Consider the following 20,232-nt stretch of genomic DNA (forward strand, 5'->3'; position numbering starts at 1 on the left):
ATTTAGTGCTGAGTTCCTTAGATAAACAATTTTACACACATTAAGATTGGGAGTCAAAATTCATTGTTACCAGTTAACAGACTGGTGTGTATACAGTGCTCATCCACTCTGAAGACTCAAAGTATTTTTTAAGAAGAAGTCACATTAACACAGTGCTTTTTATTGTATACCTTTAAGTGCTTTCTAATTACTGCACAACAACACTCCAGTGGATGCATCAGGAGCAATTTTGGTTCAGTTTACTGTCTTATGGCTCTTGAACTGGACATCAGACTGTCAACCTTACAATTACTCAACAATCTGCTCTCCCTGCTGAGCCACAGCCCCTAAAACACAGTGAGGCTCCCGTTTCCTTTCAGCTTGAGACTGTCAGTTTGTTTCCAGGATGGCATCATGCCATGGCAGATTATGGTCAAGATGTTAGTACCTCAATCGAGATATAATTTCAAAACGTGTGCGCGGCTCCATTTGACATAAAAGTCAAGTTCATATATACACTATATGGAAGAAAGTACCAGGCTACCGACACATTACATCAACAGGAGCCACTCGGTCATCGAAAGCCATGTCATGAAGCTCAAGGTCCACGGTTATGTGTTGATGTTAATGCCAGAGGAGGTTTAGTCAGCAGAGCTTTGCCAGCTTTTACCGTAGCCTCAGCATTCAGCAACTCTGCGCTGTAACTTCACGAGGTACACTTGCTGTGGTTCCTTAACACTTTCACTTTGCAATAAACAGTACATTGCACAATAACTGAAACCAGCCCCCTGAATGAACACTATCTGTAAAGATGTTCCTGCATGAAAATCCCAACCATGCCACATTCTCAGTCACTTAACTCATCATTCTGAGCCATTGTGATGCTTGGTGAACTTAAGTGGGTTGTCTTGATTATGTCTGCCTGAATATATTGAATTTCTGTCATGTTGATCACATAAGTGCACCAACAAGCAGTTGAATAGATGTACAGGGACTAGTGAGTGCTCATGGTCAATTCCTCCAATACAAAGGGCTTCTTTTATCTCCAGGTTGTTAGGTTTTTAGTATCAAAAATGTTAACAGCACTCCAACATTACCCACAAATATTCTCTGGCTCACAGGTTTTTAATTTCCCTCCTCTTCATTATCGTAGAGTAAACACAATAGTGTGAAGAATTTCCTCTTATTCCTCAGTGAGACAGTTAGCACTTGCCAACATAGAGGATTTGCTTGGTTTACAGCTAATATGTCCAGAATTGCACAGCATTCATTTCACACTTGACAGGTGTGCCCTTGAAATGAGTGTAATTCACCTCACACTGTGACTGTCTGGGAGGGGAGGAGCATCTGTAAAGTATTTACTTTTGTTACAGCCTCATTCCAAAAAGGATTCATTTCTCACCTCAAAATTTAACGCAAAAATAATCCATGAATAAAAAGTCCGCTTGAAATTCATCCATATGGATAAAAACTAAAAAACAAAAGCATACCGTGAACAAGTATTACAGTTAAGTACTGACATCCTTTGCCATGACATTCAAAACAACGAGTTTAGCTGAAATGGAGAATTGTAAACTTTCATCACGGTTGCTATGGTGATTGTGTGTAGGCTTTTCAGGTGAAAAATGACTCAATTTTTGAATCAGGCTGACAAAATGTGGAAGAAGTGAAGCACTGTGAATACAGCTACAGATGTCTGGTTTGGAAAAGATTGTTTGGGATAAAAAAAATTACTTTGAAAATGCTGAAGGATGGATTTTAAGTTCTAATAGCTTCTAAAATGATTAAAATCACTTTATTTCTTAATGGAATTGCGATTTAGGGATTTAATAAATTACATTTGGCACTTTTTCCCTAAATATGTAATTAAGAATTTAAGATTTCTAAACGTGTAATATTATATTAAGCTTTACAAATAGTCATACAAAACTGTTGACAAGTCAAACATGCATTCATTAATGGAAATGTTTATTCTAGTAAACAGTACAGACCATATAGAGACCATAGAGATCCTCACTTTTCTAGGTAAACCTCTGTTCTCTACCCGTTGTTCCAAATGTTTTCCTCTATAATTCACTGGTTCGTTTGTTTATGCTGTTAGGACACATATACCAGACATGATACTACAGAGACCGTACACGCACTGTATGCATTTTTATAAAAACAGCGCTGAATAATTTGTCGATAGCAGAGAGAGCAACAACAACAAGAGTTAGAAAAGAAATCAAAGAAATGACGAATGACACAATGAATTCATTTTGCCTGCTTAATATTAAGCATCAGCATTCCAGCAAAGACAGAATTCAGTGGTTTCACACTACAAGAAAACATGAACCATTCTGATAAAATGAACATTAAAACAAAGAAACCGTTAAGCTGTAATTTTGACACTTATCATCAATCATAAGCTGATATTTCTTAACTGCTAACACTGTTGATATTTTAATAACATTTAGTAATTAACATTGTGTTTACTTGTTTTTCCTCAAAATAAAAAAAAGGATTTGCAATAAAAGGCTTTTGATGCTTGGAAGAAAATCAGGTCAGAAGAGTGGCTGGCTGTGGATACATAAATAATTATATTAAAAACATACACAACATATAAAAAATTAGACTTCTTTCAGACTATACATAAAACAACAATAAAAGAAACATATCTATTGCACAATGGAGGTATCTAATGACAAATACAGTATGAACAATGGTACCAGTCTGTTAACAGCAGTACACAGCAGACGGGGTGATTGCAGACACATATCATAGGCGGTCTTTTACAGAAGGACCGAGTATTGAGTGCTGCTAGTTCTTGGTGCTAATGATAATATGCATGTTGTTCCATCTCACCACATACTCTAATTTCAATTGTTTTCAGCACTGGTGCAGAACGTCAGAATCAAACCCATAGAACTGCTGTCCAACCCTACTTCTCAAGGAGTGCGTTGGCATAATCACAGGTCCCTCTGTTTCCTACATGCTGCTAGTTATACTGTGTGAAAATATCACATCCTAGCTTGTTGAAGTATATACACCGCCACAGAATGTCAGCTGTGCTATAAAGATAACGCACCTCTCTGCCCTATAATATACAGAACGAGTCCACGTTTTGCTTTCAAAATTCAGCTGAGCCATCCACATACACACTCAGTCAAAGGACACTCTCTTTAGTTCTGGGAAAAATAAACTTCTATAGCACTTAAGCCAGTGTGGGTTCCACATAGTTACAAGAAGAATAGCAAAAGCTTCAGTCCTCTAGCTGTATCTATACAGACTTCTTTCAGGCTCAGTACCACATGCAAATCTCCCACATTGTGACCTCAGTGGTATCACAGCCTATGTAGAAGTCAAACCAACCATGTCTTTGAACTGTGGCAGGAAGCCGAAAAGTCAAACTCCACCTGTGAGGGGCCAGCTCGAAGGAGACTTGAAACATGAACATTCTTGCTATGATATCACCTTAACGAAGCAGTTAGACTATTATGTCACAATCAGCAGTGACAAGTTTAGAGATGCCCCAAGCAAGAAGCTTAGATCACATTGCTTCTCAAGCTAGTATAGATGAGTTGTTAGGTGACTGCTATTGGAATACATGTTTGATCTGATGTCAATGTGCTGTAAGAATGAAAGAAATCTGGTTAACAAACAAAAGTAACACCACTAGCCACTGTGAAAAACAGGGGCAAACAATTCTGCAGTAAGGTATTGAACATACTGCACCTTTTAGATAATACACATAGCTTTTTATTCAACTTCTAGTATACCACACTATAAGCTTTTTACTCGATAGCAATTAAGTTAACTGTAACGTTTTATAATGCAGTGAGAACAAGTGTGTAGCTGACGACCTGCTGGCACGTAGAAGCTCATGAACAGTTTTATTTAAACTGAGAAAACGGACGGACACGAGGGGGCTTCTGTTCATGGCAGAGACTTAAAAGCCAACGTGTGTTTTATGACTGAGAAGTAGATGAAAGCAGGTTTATCACATACTAAGGACACCGCTCAGTAACAGCTATAGTAAAAGAAACACTCTTGATGTGTGAACATAACAAAGAAAAGCTGAGAGAGGCAGTTTACACTTCTTACTCGCAGAATCAGGGGTGCATTATCAACCTTAACTTCACTTTTCACTCCTATTTTGGTGAATTCACATTACAAGGATTTATATAATGCTGACCCTCTGGAAAGCAGTTTCAATATGTCTGACATCTGGGAAGAAAAAGACAAACAAATATGCAATGTTGCATCATGAAAGTAACCACATTAGTACCAGCATTTTCTTTTTCAACGTGATGAGTGGAAAAGCAAGTGTAACACTTATTGGAGGTCATTCTGTCATATCACTCAGTTCAGAGCCTTTACACGCCTCCAGCTCGTATTTGGGACCATCCCATCACAGTTTTGGACTGAAATCTGACGCAACCTGAACATTTCAGTACATTTTTTTTATGTATTAAACTTCAAGTTAAGCAGAATGTACGCCAGTGTTTTCTGTTATTAGAAGGAGTTTATATTTTCATTAAATTGCAACAAATCTGAAGTGATTTCAGAATGACTGAAACATTTTTAGGTTCCATCAGATTGCATCCAGTGCAATGTTACAGTATAAAGATCACATCAGTAAGCTTTGCTTTGCACTAACAGCTCAGAAGTTAAGTTCAATGAAATCTGCTTTTATGGGACAGCAAAAGAACAAAATCCAAATAAAAAACAAAACAAAACTCTAGAAACAACGTATTTCTGTCTCCCTTAAGCATTGGTTCATAGTTCAAGTAAAGAGACAACTCCTAAAATAAACAAAGTGAGTTGTTATGGAGCATCAAACTATGTCACATAAGAATTAGCACTCTTCAACATCCAGTTTCCTGCCAGTCAGAAATCTATCTGCAACTTGTGTTTGCCGTTCTGTAGTCACCAACTAAAAACAGTGCTAAAACCATCAGTTTCTACAAAAGAATCAATAAAAAACAGACTAGTTGAAATATGAAAAATGAATTCCCTCATCTTTTATTTCATTTGCTGGATGTGGTATGATATCACATCATTGTGATCAGAGTACAGTTGTCAAGAAGAGGCATAGGCTCTGTCTATATACACCGCAGAGACGGCAAGAAAGCTCTACAGGTCAGTGCAGAGGACTCTACACGATGACCTCACTCATGATAACGGAAAACATATTTTTACAGTACGTTACTCTCACTCCAAAGAATATGTCGATATCCTGACATAGTTATTTTCATTCATTAGGTAGTTATCACATTAGAGGAAACCAATGTAATGCACGCTGCTTCCCTCAGCTTCTGTTACTTTTATGTCTTCATTTTTTTAAACTGAAATGATGAGCCAGAGGAAGGGAGCGTCTGTGATGGGTGGCAAACGTAATACTGAAAAAGAGAAACATATAAGCTACAGACTCAAGGCAGAAGAGTACCAAAGAAAAACAACCCTACTCTGAGTCTCTTCCCCCCGCTCTGTATTATTTATTTCTTCATGATAAATAAGCACAACACAAAGTAAAGTGGGTTTTCACATTATGTCACATTTAAACTGGGGACTGAAAGACAAATTCACAAGAGAAGCCATTTAAACTCAGGGACTACAGCACACACCTGAAAAGATAATATTGTCTGTGGTTCCTTGAGGCCTTTTGAATTTCAGTAGTACACAGAAGGAATATTTCATGACAATTTTAACATTACTGTTAAAATTGTTATACAGTGGAACCATTGGATAATAAGGCTCTTGGTATCCCAGATTGCCTGAATCTTTATCTGGTTAAAGTGTTTAATCTCTAAATCCTGATATTTGGAGATATAAGCTCACCTGGAGTCATGAGAAAAAATGAAGCACTGACTTTAGTCTAGCTTGAAACAAAGTGGTTAAATACAGTTTAAAAATACTGTTAATATCGATCTTTTCACTTCTTATCTCAGTCTTTGTTAGTGTAAGTGTCTGGCCTTAAAAGAATATTTAATGAGTATTAGGGCTGGTTATTGTCACTCATTTCTATAATTGATTGACTCAGAAGGTCCAGATTCGATCCCCGATTCAATTCGATTCAGTTTCGACTCAGACAGTCAGAAATATTATAGTGCTGATCATTCATTAATACATGTCCACATTTGTATATCTGTGTATAAAAAGCTGACACTTCATCAAAGGTGTGAGCATCACAGCAGATGCCTTTGTGTCAAAGTAACTGAGGATAAAACACAGAAAAGCATGAAGGAGATTTTCCTGGTCTGGCTTTTTAAAGCAGACAACCACCTTAAAAATATTCTGCAGTTGAACAAAAACGGAAGAAAACCATGAATCTGCATATAAACATTACCTGACGCTGCTGAAGTGAAGCAGAGCAAAGTTACAGAGAAAAAAAACCAGCGCTGTACATAAAACTGTACATAATGCAGAAAACAGATTTCAGATTGGAAACTGTTCTTGAAATAGAGTGAGAGAGAGAGCCGTGCAGGAAGTGTGATTTTTATCGCAGTGGAAGCAAAACTGTAAAGTAAGAGGGAATTCACGACGATGTGTTTCACACGTGAAGCGTAGTTTTGATCTTTTTTTTGCTGCCTATCAGTGAATTTTGGTCGGAAAGTGGCAAAACCTGCGACTTCAGAATCTGTTTGCTTTCAGCAGCTGACGGCGTGTCTGTGCGCAGATCTTCGGGCGAACGATCCGCGATTTGTGTTTACGTCTTTTCGCGGAATCCGTTCAACTGCTCTCATTTGCTGTTTTGTGGTCGTTGAAGTCATTTTGTGAGCTTTAAGCTGAGATTTTGTTGTTTCTGACAAAATACTTAAAAATAATTAAAAATCGAATCAGGATTTAATGACTCAATATCGCTTTATTCAAACAAAAATCGATTTGAATCGGGGAAATCGATTTTTTAAACCCTCCCCTAATGACTATTACTGAATGAATCCAGTCCTTTCTATAAGCCTCTCTATACCAAATGGGAATTTAAACCTCATTCTATGCATTAGCACTGAATATTAACTGACATACTTACTACATCATGTAATTCTATTAACTAAATGATACAACCAATTTACAAGTCCCTTCTGAGAAGTACAGGGGCAATTTCTTTGCTGCTGATTGTTACAACAAAAGAAAAGGTCATCTGCTCTTCTATTAATGACAGCAAGGTTTGTTTCCATATGGAGAGTGTAGCTTAAAAAACAAAACAAAGAAACATGAAGTGATACAAACTGTCGTGCAGCGATTAGCTAGTCTCCCTAATCGGTAAAACAACATTACCGTGTAGCTACTATGGGGCCTGTACACTCTTTCTACCAAGCAGCTTTCTTTCCACGTCTTTATATTTCAGTTCCCCTTTTCTTCATGTCAGCACCCGTTTTTCAATGATGTTTTGCAACCCACGATTCTGTTTTATTGTTTTTTTCTGTTTGCAGGGCCATCATCCAAACTCGTCTGAAAGTTTCTTGTTCTCTTCCAATCCAATAAAGTCACTGAGTGTGGAGTTCTGTGTGAGTGTGTGCAGTAATTAGTTCAGTGATGTGTTTCATGTCTTAATATTTCAGTCAGTCACCTTTGTCTGCAGGTTAGCCTCACTATGGCTATACAAGTATTCACATGTAGTGGGACCTCCAGGTCATGCATTGGACATCTCTGCTTTACTGAGGGCAATGGCCAGTTCCAGGTCCTCCTGTTCCTGCTGTCTGAGTCTCTTCAGCCGCTCACGTTCTGCACGCTCGCTTTCACGTTTAGCCCATTCTAATTGCTGAGCCTCGTTTCCAAACTGCAAAGAGAAAGATAGAGAGAGTGCGAGAGAGAGCGTTGAGATTTGCAGTATTGTGCAAAAGTCCTGTGCAGTCTTTCATTTCTTTATATTCTGCAAACAAAATGGAAAACAGATGAAGAGATTTATTGAAATGTGGAAACTTACTACAGTATATAAGTCAAAAACAGTTTGTGCAGTTCTAACCAGCTTGAAAGTTAATATTTGGTATGAACACCTTTATTCTTCGATACAGTCTGAACTCTCTTAGGCACCTTTCTTGTCATTTCTTCAAGTAGTCTTAAAGAATAGTTCTTAAAGCTTTCAAAGCTCTCAAAGCTCTGAAATGTGGATGCCAAACTGCTCCAGACTCTGGGGAGGCCAATAAGTGGCTGACAGCATTGATTGTTTTGTGTGTGGGACAGTGTGTGTGTTAATTGTCATGGCGAAAAAAAACTAGCTGTCGCCAATCAGTTGCTTTCCAGATGGCATTTCATTGTGGATCAAAATCTGGTGGTTTTGCAGATAGCTGTAGAAGCTCACAGCGCCTTCTCCCATACTGGCAACCACTTGACTAAAAATTTCAGATCTAGATTAATCAGTCCATCACACACCGTTGCCACTGATTTTCAGTCCATTTCTTGTGCAATTTATCATACATCATGCTTTTATCCCTGTTCTCCTCAAGGGCTCCTAGACAGGCCCCCTTCACTGAGAAGATTTTTGATGAGGCTTCAGTGAATGGATGAACTGAAGAGCCAGATGTAGCCATCGGGTCCTGTGTTTTTTTCCAATTTTTTAAGGACTTGATTTTCAGATACTATTCATCTGCCGTAGACAGTGTATAGGCCTGCCACTTCTTATATAGTTGTCTGTTTGTCTAGTCTCCTCAAATTCTCTGCGCACAATGTGAAGATATGCCAAATTTTCCACTAATAGCATTTTGTTGGTGTCAAAAAGATAATTTATTTCTGTCAAACTGTGCTGTCTGATAGGCTGCTAGTAAAAATTGGAAATGAGTAAAAAAGCAGCAAATGTCCAAAGAAAAACTTTGAAAGACATTCAAGAGGGGCTGAGTAGCCCAATAACTTGCTCAAGACCACTTTAAAAAGTGTTGGTCCTTGAAAGCAAAAGATATAGAAATGAGGCACGGCTCAAGACTTTTGCACAATAAGTCCTTGTTTTTGAAACAATTCCTTTTCCACATAACAAGATCAGAGAAGACGTAAGCTGTGGCCAAAAGAACACAGATTTGTCCATCCACATACTTAGACATGTGTCCAGTGTTTAAGTTTGAAGAGTTTCCAACTTGAACAGTAACAAAGTCAATTATCAAACATATCAAAAATTGGAGGTAATTTAGAACCACTGTCAGATTGAAAACAGGATACTGATGGATACTGATTGGATATTGCACATTCGGTTGGTTTAGTACAGGGGTCAGCAACCTTTCACACCCAAAGAGCCATTTGGAGCCGGTTTCCACGCAAACGAAAACACTGGGAGCCGCAAATACTTTTTGACATCTAAAATGAAGATAACACTGTATATATTGTTTTTTACCTTTATGCTTTGTGTGAACAACTAAGGTGTGTTGCTTATGAAATCCTTGAAGTGCTAATGAGAAAATTACATTTTATTTATGTAATTAACACATTTTGAACTCTTAAAGAAATATAACAAAAGGAAAGACGCCCAGCTGAACTAAAATAATCCAGCAAACAAAAACTGCTTTGAGCCGCCACCCTCATATCGCCTTTGGGCTTTTGGAGCCTTGACCTGACTTTTAAAAAGTAATTGGAAAAAAAGCACTATGCTGCTAAAAGATGAAAAATAGATATTTGCAAAATTCTGCCTAAATATGTATTTTACCTGGTTAATGTGTGTGGCGGGGCGTGGTCTGCAGCGCCGCTGCAGGGGAGGCGGACGCACCTGAGCGGCACCCGCAATCACGCCTCGCCGCCTTAACGTCTGTGCTCTCTATGCTGTTGTGTTGGTGTGTGTCGGGCTGTGAACTGAAAAGCTACAGCCGGCTGTATGCGTACAGCAACCGTGTGTGAAAAGTGGTCAATAAAGAGATGCTGTAAAGCGTGTTCATGGAAACAGCGTCGGGTCTGCCGTGATATGTTTACAATGGAACTTCTGCTCCTGAACCTCTGCGCACAGCGTCTGCAAATCAGGGCTGTACGAAGTCACTTTCATCTTTACGCAGGACTGTAAGCTGTCATCTGTGAGGCGTCAGCGGTGTTTGTCTTTAACATTGTTCACAGTGGAGAACAGCTGTTGACATAATGTGGATCCGAAGATCCATAATTGGTCTACCTGGGGTTGAAAGTCTCGATAAATGCACGGCGTTTCGGCGGGTACACCGGCTTCCGCGAGTGTGACGCTTATTTTGAGTGATGAAAAAATAATAGAATATAATTGTATTTTTATATTTCAAAATCACAATAATCTTCCAATTTAGAACTACAAGTTAAAAAAGAACTAACATAAATAAATTACACTTCAGCTAAATACTTCTAATTTATTTTCCCAAACCACACGGAGTCGCACTATAAGGACTAAAGAGCCGCATGCGGCTCCGGATCCGCAGGTTGCCGACCCCTGGTTTAGTAGAACTGACATGTATTAGCACTTGGATGCAGAACGATGCAAACATTTGGATGGAGGAACATCTGAACCACTCCAACCACTTAAGATTAAAACCATTTTCTGCTGAGGAGAAGCTTCTCAGTTACCATTTTCACAAACTAAGATTTTACAGAGGTACATCTTAACATCAAGTATTGAAAGCAAAATGTGCAAATTTGGTCTTTCTGGTTAAACTACAGTAAAGAAACAATAGTGAAATAAATCAAGAAGGAGAAGAAGAAATAAGTGGAACTTTAGAGGAGTAAAAATCTCAACTTTGATTTGATGATTCCAGATGAGAGAATTTTCATTGTAGTCTTGTCTAGTCAAAATAAAGTTGATTAGCCTTGAATGTTTGACCATCAGATGATCTGATATCAAGAATAAACCCAGTTGAGATGGTGTAAAACATTTTGACATGCAGATTGAAGAAAATGCATATGTGAGAAGTTTCAGGCGAGTGTGTAAATAGGTGACAAAGGAATACAAACTAGCATATGTGTCCAAACCTTTACCTAGTGATACCATTTTAAAAATCTGCTTGCAGGGTCTACAATAACCTTTAAAAGTAGCGACTCTCTGCCCTTTGTTATATGTATACAGCACTTTTCATATAATAAATTAAAAACAGTTTCTGTATTTTAGTTTAGCAACTAAAGCTCTTGCTATTACTGTACATCTGAAATCCTTGTCTTATTCTTCAACAAATATTCAACAACATTTTCAATAACACTTCCCAAATGATCATTTTATGTGAATGTAATAGTGCTTCTTACCTTGACTTTGTCAGGTCCTGTTAGAGAGTTGGATTATAGAACAGAGAAGTTAATAACCAAAAACACTAAGCTGGTTACACCACACAACAGCAAACAGACAATGTAAATGGATACTGGCCAAGTTTCTGTGCAGTCCATTTTGAAAAACTATTTTTAGCGATTTGTTAGTAATTTATTTTTAGATCAAGTGATTCTACTAGCATTCGAATACTAGACAGTTTATAAAAAATCATATAAAATCAGTAATTCTTAAACTGATAAAAGGTATTGAAGCTAAAGTAAAAAACTAAGACAGATGGACTGTGAAGAAACAGAATGCCAGTGAATCCCTTCAAGCAGGAATGTGTAACACAAAGATCTAAGCAAAGCTTAACAAGACCTCTACAAGAAAAGATGTGACATGCAGAGAGTGAGAGAAAGTAGATGACAAATCTGTATCTGAGTATTTTAAACACCATGTAAATGATGAGTTTTGGCAGATGTAACAGTCATCTACTAAAAGCAAAGTGTGCTATGCCTTTAGTAGATGACTTTTTAAAAAACTATTTTTAATTTAAGAAGGAAGTACAGGTCCTTGTGTTGGTGCTGCAGTTGCCTGATTTTGGAAAAGTGGAAATAAATGTTGTAAATCAAGTAGAACAGTCTAAAGCTAACATACCTTCATGTAAAGGTCCCCTTACCAGAGGGCTGGAATAAAAGTGTTGTCTGTAGTAGATTTAGTATAGTAGTTATACCAATATTAGATCCAAGAACCATTCAAATTTATAATGGTACATCATGGTTCAAATAATGTCTGGATGGCCAAACACCAAATACTTTACAAATTTTATATGAACTGTGATGTTTTTCAGGAGACATATGTCTTAAGTAAAGCGAAGTATTAATCTACAATTTAACAAGTAAAGCTGTGAATGTAGGTTAGGTTGCATTGACAGATCATGAGACACTGTTCTTAGCTGCAGTGTCAGGTTGAAGATAGACATGGAAGTAGATGCATGAGAATAATGAGAAAACCTAAAACAGTAATGGAAGACAAAGACATGCATTACAAGAATAAGCAGTTAATATAAAACACTTATCAAAGTAGTTTAACAAAGGCGGTAACATAGCAGCAAACATCAAGAGTGTGCAGGGCAGACAGACTCAAGAGCTGATAGTTGAGTAGTGATACTGTGGTGTCTCGTGTTCAATAGATAATTCCAACAGAAAATTTGAACTGAGTTGTCAACCAATCTGACAGAAAAGTTATTCCAGGCTTAAAATAGAATAAAAGGTGTTAGGTTATCTGGGGATTTAAAAATGGATTTGTGTTTGTTGTTCTAGTCTCAGTGACTCAATTAATTCAGAGTAACACTCGTGATAAAAACAGATCTACCACAACTGATATAACCCATTTGCCTCTGTGAAGGTCTTGGTAAACCCTGAAAACACCTATGATATTCTTCCTGCCAAAACAAAAAACCACACAAAGTGCTGACACCCTTTCCTGCACAACATGAAATTTAGACTCTCTGCAGTGCAGTTCTGCAAGCCTTACAGTGTCAATACCAAACTGTAATTTCTAAAGCCAGTTTATATAGTGCCATGGCAGAGGGTGGGGTAAATTTAAAGGCTTTGATTATTTGGTACAGTTAAAGTGGGCTTTTGAGATACTTAGATACAGACATAAATAGCTGTTCTGTAATTACACTTTAGTTCTTTTAATTAGAATTTAGATCTTTTCCAACAAAAATGAGGGCTATTAAGGATTCCTTTGATGGCTTCCAACAGTGGCAAACAAAGGTTTATAAGGAAAAACTCAGTTTTGAAAAACCGCAAATATTTTGGGATTTAGCAAGTCTTGTGTCTAGACTCTTCTGGACTCAGACCACAATAAGCCTGGCTTTACAAGATACAGGAGCCATCAAGCTGAAGGAGGAGTCCTATTGGGCTTGGATAGCATGTGGAACTCCGGTGACAGCTGCAACCCGGGCAGGAAAAACTTTGGTATGGGACAAGTTCAGTTGACCTGATGACACGCCTCTACAACACTGCTTGGTGATCCGAGGCAGTAACTCTGGATTAGCAGACTGGGGTGGTGGTTCCAATTTTTCAGAAGGGTAAGCGCAGGGTGTGTTCCAACTACAAAGGGATCACAATGCTCAACCTTCCAGGTAAGGTCTATGGCGGAGTAGTGGAAGGGAAAGTTCATTCGTTAGTCTCTTTATCATCTCAGGGATATTTGCGTTTGTGAGTTTGGCCCAAGTCTGCATGTGTTTTGTGAACCGGGGTTAAGGTCAGCTCTTCGTGGTGAAGAGAGAGCTGATGAAAGTGAAACTCTCAATTTAGCTCTCTATGTCCCTTTTCTAACCTGTGGTCATAAGTGATGATACATGCGGCAGAAATAATCTTTTCCGAAAGGTTGTTGGCCTCTCCCTTAGAGAGAGAGGGTAAGAAGTTCAGTCATTCCAGTGGAGCTCAGAATTCAGTGTGCTCACAATGAATAAGTTACCCTAACTTAGCTTTCTTAAAGGTTAAGAAGTGCTCACCCACCCCTACCCATGTTAACTACATTCTACAGTAGTACCATAGAAAGCATTTTGACTAGCTGCATCTCTGTGTGGTGTAGAGGCTGGAGAACTGCGAGTGGAGTGGTGAGGAAAGTGGAGAAAATCATCACAGCTGTCAGCCCTATTTGATCACTGTTCGAATACATATTATGGCAAGAACCATTCAGCTAAGTAAAAAGAAACAAGAGTCCATAATTACTTCAAGAACTGAAGGTCAGTCAGTCGGGAAAATTGGTAAATTGCTGGTGACACTCTTGGGGGTTATTCAAAACTGAAGCCACATTGAACCAGCATGGCTACCACAGCATCCTGCAGCAACATGCCATCCCAACCAGTTTGCGTTTAGTTGGACCGTCATTTATTTTTCAACAGGACAATGACCCAAAACACACCTCCAGGCTGTCTTAGGTCTATTTGACCAAGAAGGAGCATGATGGAGTGCTGCACCAGATAGCCTGGCCTCCACAGTGTGCTTGATACAACACGTCTCATTCACACATACATTCATACAAAGACGTTTGTCTGAGACTTGCTTTCTAGCATTTATACTCCGATGAACGCATCAGGAGCAACTTGGGATGCAATATCTTTCCCAAGGACACTCTGGGGTGTGGACTGGACCACCACCAACCTTCTGATTAGCAAATGACCTGCTGAGCCACACAACCAAATCAAAATGTAATGCTACCACCAGTCTGATTGTCAGAATACAATAAATTCTAACGGGCTGCCCAAAGAGCAATCAGACGAACTGGCTTCTGAAGGTTGCAAGAAATATCGGGCGCATTGTGAAATATATAAGATGGGTATCCATCCATCCATCCATCCATCTATAGTATATATATTAATAGTTTAATCATTCCATTGTTTAATTTAAAAACATGACTTTTTACCCTCTTATTCTAGTGTACCTCCCTTTAAGTACTTGTAAGTAAATATTATTAAATTCTATTTAATTACAGGGAAACTTCACCATTAGTCACAGTTCATATTATATAGTGTTATCACAGCTTTAACTTTCAGCAGCAAGAACACTTCTTTTATTATCTGTTGGTACAACTATTAATTACAATATTCGGGAAAAAATTTTCACCATGAGTGGCAGCAATTTATATGTGTGCATACTGTACTATATGAATGTGGTAACAGTGTAAAGACAGCATGCTCTTAAGATTTTCAGCCACAATTTGGGAGCTGTGAGGTGGTTAAAGAGTCTGTGCATTTATGAGAGAACTGTAATTCCTGTCATACGAAGAATAACAATGGATGACAGAGGACAATGCTAAGGTCATTTTGATGCTTACATTAAGCCTGTAAGGCATATAGATATAACTTTTACGGAGGTATAACTTGTGGATGTTTTTTTAAAGCTGTGAGATGTAAGTAACTATAGTAATATAGTTAATAATAGATCTGACGAATAATAATAAGAGTGCCAGATGAAAGAGGATAATGCTGGCTTTGTTTATTTATGTATTTGCTTTAGATGTATATGTTATACATATAGAGAGAAGATTTCTGCATGAAAGAGAAATTCATTTCTTTATTTCATTTTGAATGTCCATAGTGTCAACATCATTTACAGCTCCTGATAAGCAGCTCTAAATTTTGTTACCAGCTTTTTTTGTACACCTAACACACTGTCAGTCATCAAAGCTATAAAGTCCATCCATATGAAGAATGAAACATGGGGTGAAAGGCTATGTGGGTGTTGTTCATATGGTGAACGAACAACAGCTGTGCTGAATTGCTTTAAAGCTGCTGTTTAAATGGTCCTGAGAAACATACGACACAGTGACAACCATACACACCCAAAGGATGACGGGTTTTTGTCTCATTGGGATTCTAAATTACTGTACACTCTGCTAAGTCTTGTGCTTCAACAGCACTTTTGGCACTCATCAGTCTTCATCAGGATCCTTCCATTGCAGTAAAATGAAACCTTGTAATTGTGGTAGTGTGGCTCTTTGCACTGAGCTGTGACACCTGTTGTGCACACTGACAGTTAAACAGTATCACTCATCTCAACTTACAGAATTGAAGTCTGTAAAACCCAAAGTAGAGCCTTTAGTGGGTTTACTTGATGCTGAGGATGAGACAAAAGGGTCTTTGCCGCTGAATGGGTCTCCCAGGCCCTTTTTACTCTGAAAAGGGTCAATGACCTCGCCACTGAACGGTTTGAAAGGATCACAGGGTTTGGAAGAGTCAGATGAACCAGTCATGTTCACTGGTGTGGTCTTACCTGAAGACATAAAAGAATAAAGGAGGTAAATATCATAAAGAGAAGAGTTTTCCTTTCCAGGTTATTTCACCATCAACATCAAGTTTTAGTTTTGATTTTAAACCACAACAAAAGCTTGCTGACGAAAAACTGATACAAGCAACAGGATCATAGCACTGATATAACTTTGTCATGCGATAAAAATTTGAAGAACTACAAGAAAGTATCATTTAGACAAGCATTTACCTAAGGACTATTAAAAAGATGTCAAAGTGAAAGATAAATTAACTAGGTATACAGGTTGAGTGAAACCTGAGAGATGTCATGACTCATAAAAATGGCCAAGGTCAGATCACAAACAACTATGCTGACAACAAAAGATCTGATTTTGTGTGCTTTTCATAAAACCATGCATATTCAGAATCAGAATCAGAATACTTTATTGATCCCTGGGGGAAATTATTTTTTGTTACAGTGCTCCATTTTAAACCAACATTAAGACAAGACAGACAATACACTAACTAAGAATAGTACAATATATACATATATATACATACATACATAAGTCACTCATAAATAAATAGTTGGAAAAGAAACATGTGTGTATTAAGAGCTGGTTCACATAGTTCTTCTCATGACCTGCTTAACCTCCAGTGTCACCTCAAAGTTACCTGCCAGCTTTGAAAGCCACACAAGTTTCACATCCACACACAGCACACTATACAATTCAAATCAGGTCCCAGTGCAAACCGTTAACAGTACTACATTCTCAAGAGAACGGAAACACATGAAAACAGCTGTCATAGGAAAAAACACAAGCAAAGGACCACACCCAGTAGACAAAAACCAAAAGTAGTGACCTATAACCCACAAAACGATTTTCAACGGTTTCCTAGTAAATCACTTGGTTTGCTTTCTACCCATGTTACCCAATGCTGGTTCCCCAATTTACCACCTAGATGAACAGACCAGTGCCCATGTTCAGAGAGTATGCATAATCAAAGCTGTTAAACTATACATTTAAGACTAGGGATGATTAGTTTCTTGTTAACTTAGCTCTGTAAAACATCATAATAATGACGCCGGGAGAGTAATTAAAAACATTCACATTTTTACTTGAAAACAGAAAGCAATTCTTTTTATTGAAATTATTCCATATTTAATTATGTTAACTTACTAGTTGTTTCACTTCTACAGAAATCATTCAGACTAAATATATCTGTTTTCTTAACTTTAAATTCGTTGCATACTAGGATCCTTGCACTGACTATTCACTTTTGACTTCCAGAATAAAAAATGCACTGTTGTCCACGAGGACTAAACTATCCAACACTTAACACGATCTTCATTTAAAATGGCAGTTAATCAGTCTCAATAACGCAGTAATGCTAAACCACATGAGCAACCACAAAAACAAACAAAAATGCTAGTAGCAGCAAGGAGTGGAACTTGGGGTGGACAGGGGATCCTGGGAACATTAAGACTTCGTTAACTTGCTGTGGAGGTGCTAAACCACATGCATCACACAACACACACATATACCTTTAGTCCCATTACCCAGATAACCCCTGAGCAGTTATCTGGGTAATGGTGAGTTCATTTCACACTAAACACTGAGCAAAAGTGCACGCCTGGCGATCAGTTATTCCTCTTTCGATAAACTGCATACATGGACGCACACGCACACACACACTTGAGAAACCACAATTATGAGCTCCACCCTGTTTTAAAATATTTTGCTACACTTTTCACATCTAATTTCAATGTTTACCAGAAGATTGTACATGCAACATGCAGCATTTAATGAACCAAAAACAATACAGTAAAAGACAAAGTGACGTAAACACGTGTATTTCGTATTTCACACAAATCTGCCCTCGGTTATATGGTTTACACTTCATTAAGCAATGAAAATAACAGAGAATAAACAGGTGTGAAGACGGGTTAGGTTTAGGATAAGGTAGAAAACGTAAAGACCATTAATTAAATATTTAAAGATATTGTTTAAGAAGTTCATAATATTAATTAATATTGTTAACTTCTTAAATTGCAAAAGAGTTTTGATGCTTTGCCACTGCACACAGCTTGCAGTCTAAAGAATGCCCTTCTCTGAACAACTCACCCACACATAAATACTCGCGTACAAACACATCAAGGAAAGAGAGAGGAAGTATGTCAGGGTGTGTCTGCAAACAACAGGCCAACCAAACCACACATCATGTCTCTTACGACATCACCTTCACATGTTCATGCACACAAACAACACAGCATTTGTAAGCAAGGATGAAATCTACACAAAAACCCAAGACAGTAGATTAAGGTGTCAAAGATAAGAAATGAATCAATAAATGCATTTTTTTCATGAATACTGGAGGTTGTTTTTTTTTTTTAAATCTTTTTAGCTTCATGTATTGTTTATTTACTATCTGCCATTCCTTATAATAAATAGCCCTAACTGATGTTTCTGTATTAAACTGTGTTACCATTTCATATTATATAAACACAATTCATTAGATTTCATTTTATTTTTAATAGTTTAAGCTACTCTTTCTAAATGGCTTTATCAGTGTCACTGCCTGATCCATATTGGAAACTGAATTTCTTGTGTCTCTCATTTGAAAGCGATATTTTTCTTTAAATTTTCCTCTCAAAAGCAATGTTATATGGAACCGTAGGCTAAATTGTACTTGTTTTTTGTAAAGACGTCATCTTTGATTTTAAGGAGGATTGTTTTTATTCCAGGTAATTTCTTCACTGTCTTTTTATGTGTGAAAGAAAGCACGATTTGAAATCATGCCTGATGTTGATAACTAGACAAACGGATGGATAAAATGTGTTTAGTGTGGCTTTAAAAATACAATGCTTGTAAAGTTATGGAGAGCTGTAATTACGGGCATGGCAGTGATGCGGAAATCACACTTAGTAAAACCCCAAATTTATGCTGGTTTGAGATATAGGAGCTAAAGTCCCACTTCCTTTTTGGTGTTCAGCCTCACTCACCACAGTAGATTCTCACAGACATTTTTGTTAGTCTTCACTAAAAGATTCAAATTCTGCCCAGGTGTTCTTTACCAAACGAAAACAGTTCAGGTCAAACACCTACAAATAATAGTATTAACAGTATTCTTGTATAATTCTGGCACCTTTCTAGGCCACCTCAAAAGCCTACACAGTGTGACACTCACCACTGGGTGGTTTGGGTCTGGGGGGAACACTTTTCTTTGGAGGCAGAGCCGGCATGTCATTCTTCCTGCTGAATGGGTCATCCACAAACACTGGCTGGAAAAAATTTGAGAAAAGGAATGTGTCATTTTGAAACAGAATCATCATGCTGAAAAAGAAATACAGGCCATTAGAGTTCTGAGTCTTTACTTCTTAAATATGATTAACAACAGCATCACATGAACACCATCCAGAATTGGAGATTATCTATCGGAATTTCAGGAGTGGGACCACGCCTCCAAACACGCTCCTTCTGGTTGTCAACTATATAGGTTCCCCCAGTTCTGCAAGCTGTTCATTCTCGTTTACGTGCCCCACCCTCCCTCCTTGTTCTCAATTCTTTAACTTCTTCACTCCTATTTAGCACACGGGGATCTGCCAGGCCCGGGAGCCGTCGCCAGTCCCCTTCGATGCCTTCCCCAAACCGCAGCTCAATTCATGTCATGCATACCTACTAAAACGCTGTCAAACCTAAAATGAGGAAGTGGGCCCAGCAAGTGAAATACAGTGGGGCAAAAAAGTATTTAGTCAGCCACCGATTGTGCAAGTTCCCCCACTTAAAATGATGACAGAGGTCAGTAATTTGCACCAGAGGTACACTTCAACTGTGAGAGACAGAATGTGAAAAAAAAAATCCATGAATTCACATGGTAGGATTTGTAAAGAATTTATTCCTAAATTAGGGTGGAAAATAAGTATTTGGTCACCTCAAACAAGGAAAATCTCTGGCTCTCACAGACCTGTAACGTCTTCTGTAAGAAGCTTTTCTATCCCCCACTCGTTACCTGTATGAATGGCACCTGTTTGAACTCATCATCTGTATAAAAGACACCTGTCCACAGCCTCAAACAGTCAGACTCCAAACTCCGCCATGGCCAAGACCAAAGAGCTTTCGAAGGACACCAGGAAAAGTATTGTAGACCTGCACCAGACTGGGAAGAGTGAATCTACAATAGGCAAGCAGCTTGGTGTGAAAAAATCAACTGTGGGAGCAATCATCAGAAAATGGAAGACATACAAGACCACTGATAATCTCCCTCGATCTGGGGCTCCACGCAAGATCTCATCCCGTGGGGTCAAAATGATCATGAGAACGGTGAGCAAAGATCCCAG

At 38.2% G+C, this 20,232-nt stretch overlaps 1 protein-coding gene across 11 annotated transcripts in view; it reads right to left on the bottom strand.

The window, feature by feature from the left end:
- Positions 1 to 1,926: 1,926 nt before the first annotated feature.
- Positions 1,927 to 20,232, bottom strand: part of eps15l1a (epidermal growth factor receptor pathway substrate 15-like 1a) — a 53,555-nt gene continuing 35,249 nt past the window's right edge. For 9 of the 11 annotated variants that reach the window (XM_082510287.1, XM_082510295.1, XM_082510292.1 and 6 more), the window contains 4 exons: positions 19,083 to 19,176; positions 15,757 to 15,918; positions 11,128 to 11,144; positions 1,927 to 7,738 (listed from right to left, as the gene is read on the bottom strand). In XM_082510287.1, coding sequence (XP_082366413.1) covers positions 7,592 to 7,738; positions 11,128 to 11,144; positions 15,757 to 15,918; positions 19,083 to 19,176 — 420 coding nt within the window. In that variant the 3' untranslated portion in view covers positions 1,927 to 7,591. Of the gene's footprint in view, positions 7,739 to 11,127; positions 11,145 to 15,709; positions 15,919 to 19,082; positions 19,177 to 20,232 lie in introns of all 11 variants that reach the window. The other 2 variants (XR_014272222.1, XM_082510288.1) reach the window with 2 other exon arrangements.

The sequence above is a fragment of the Aulonocara stuartgranti genome (genome assembly GCF_965226115.1).
Source record: "Aulonocara stuartgranti genome assembly, chromosome: 17".
Lineage (NCBI taxonomy): Eukaryota > Metazoa > Chordata > Actinopteri > Cichliformes > Cichlidae > Aulonocara > Aulonocara stuartgranti.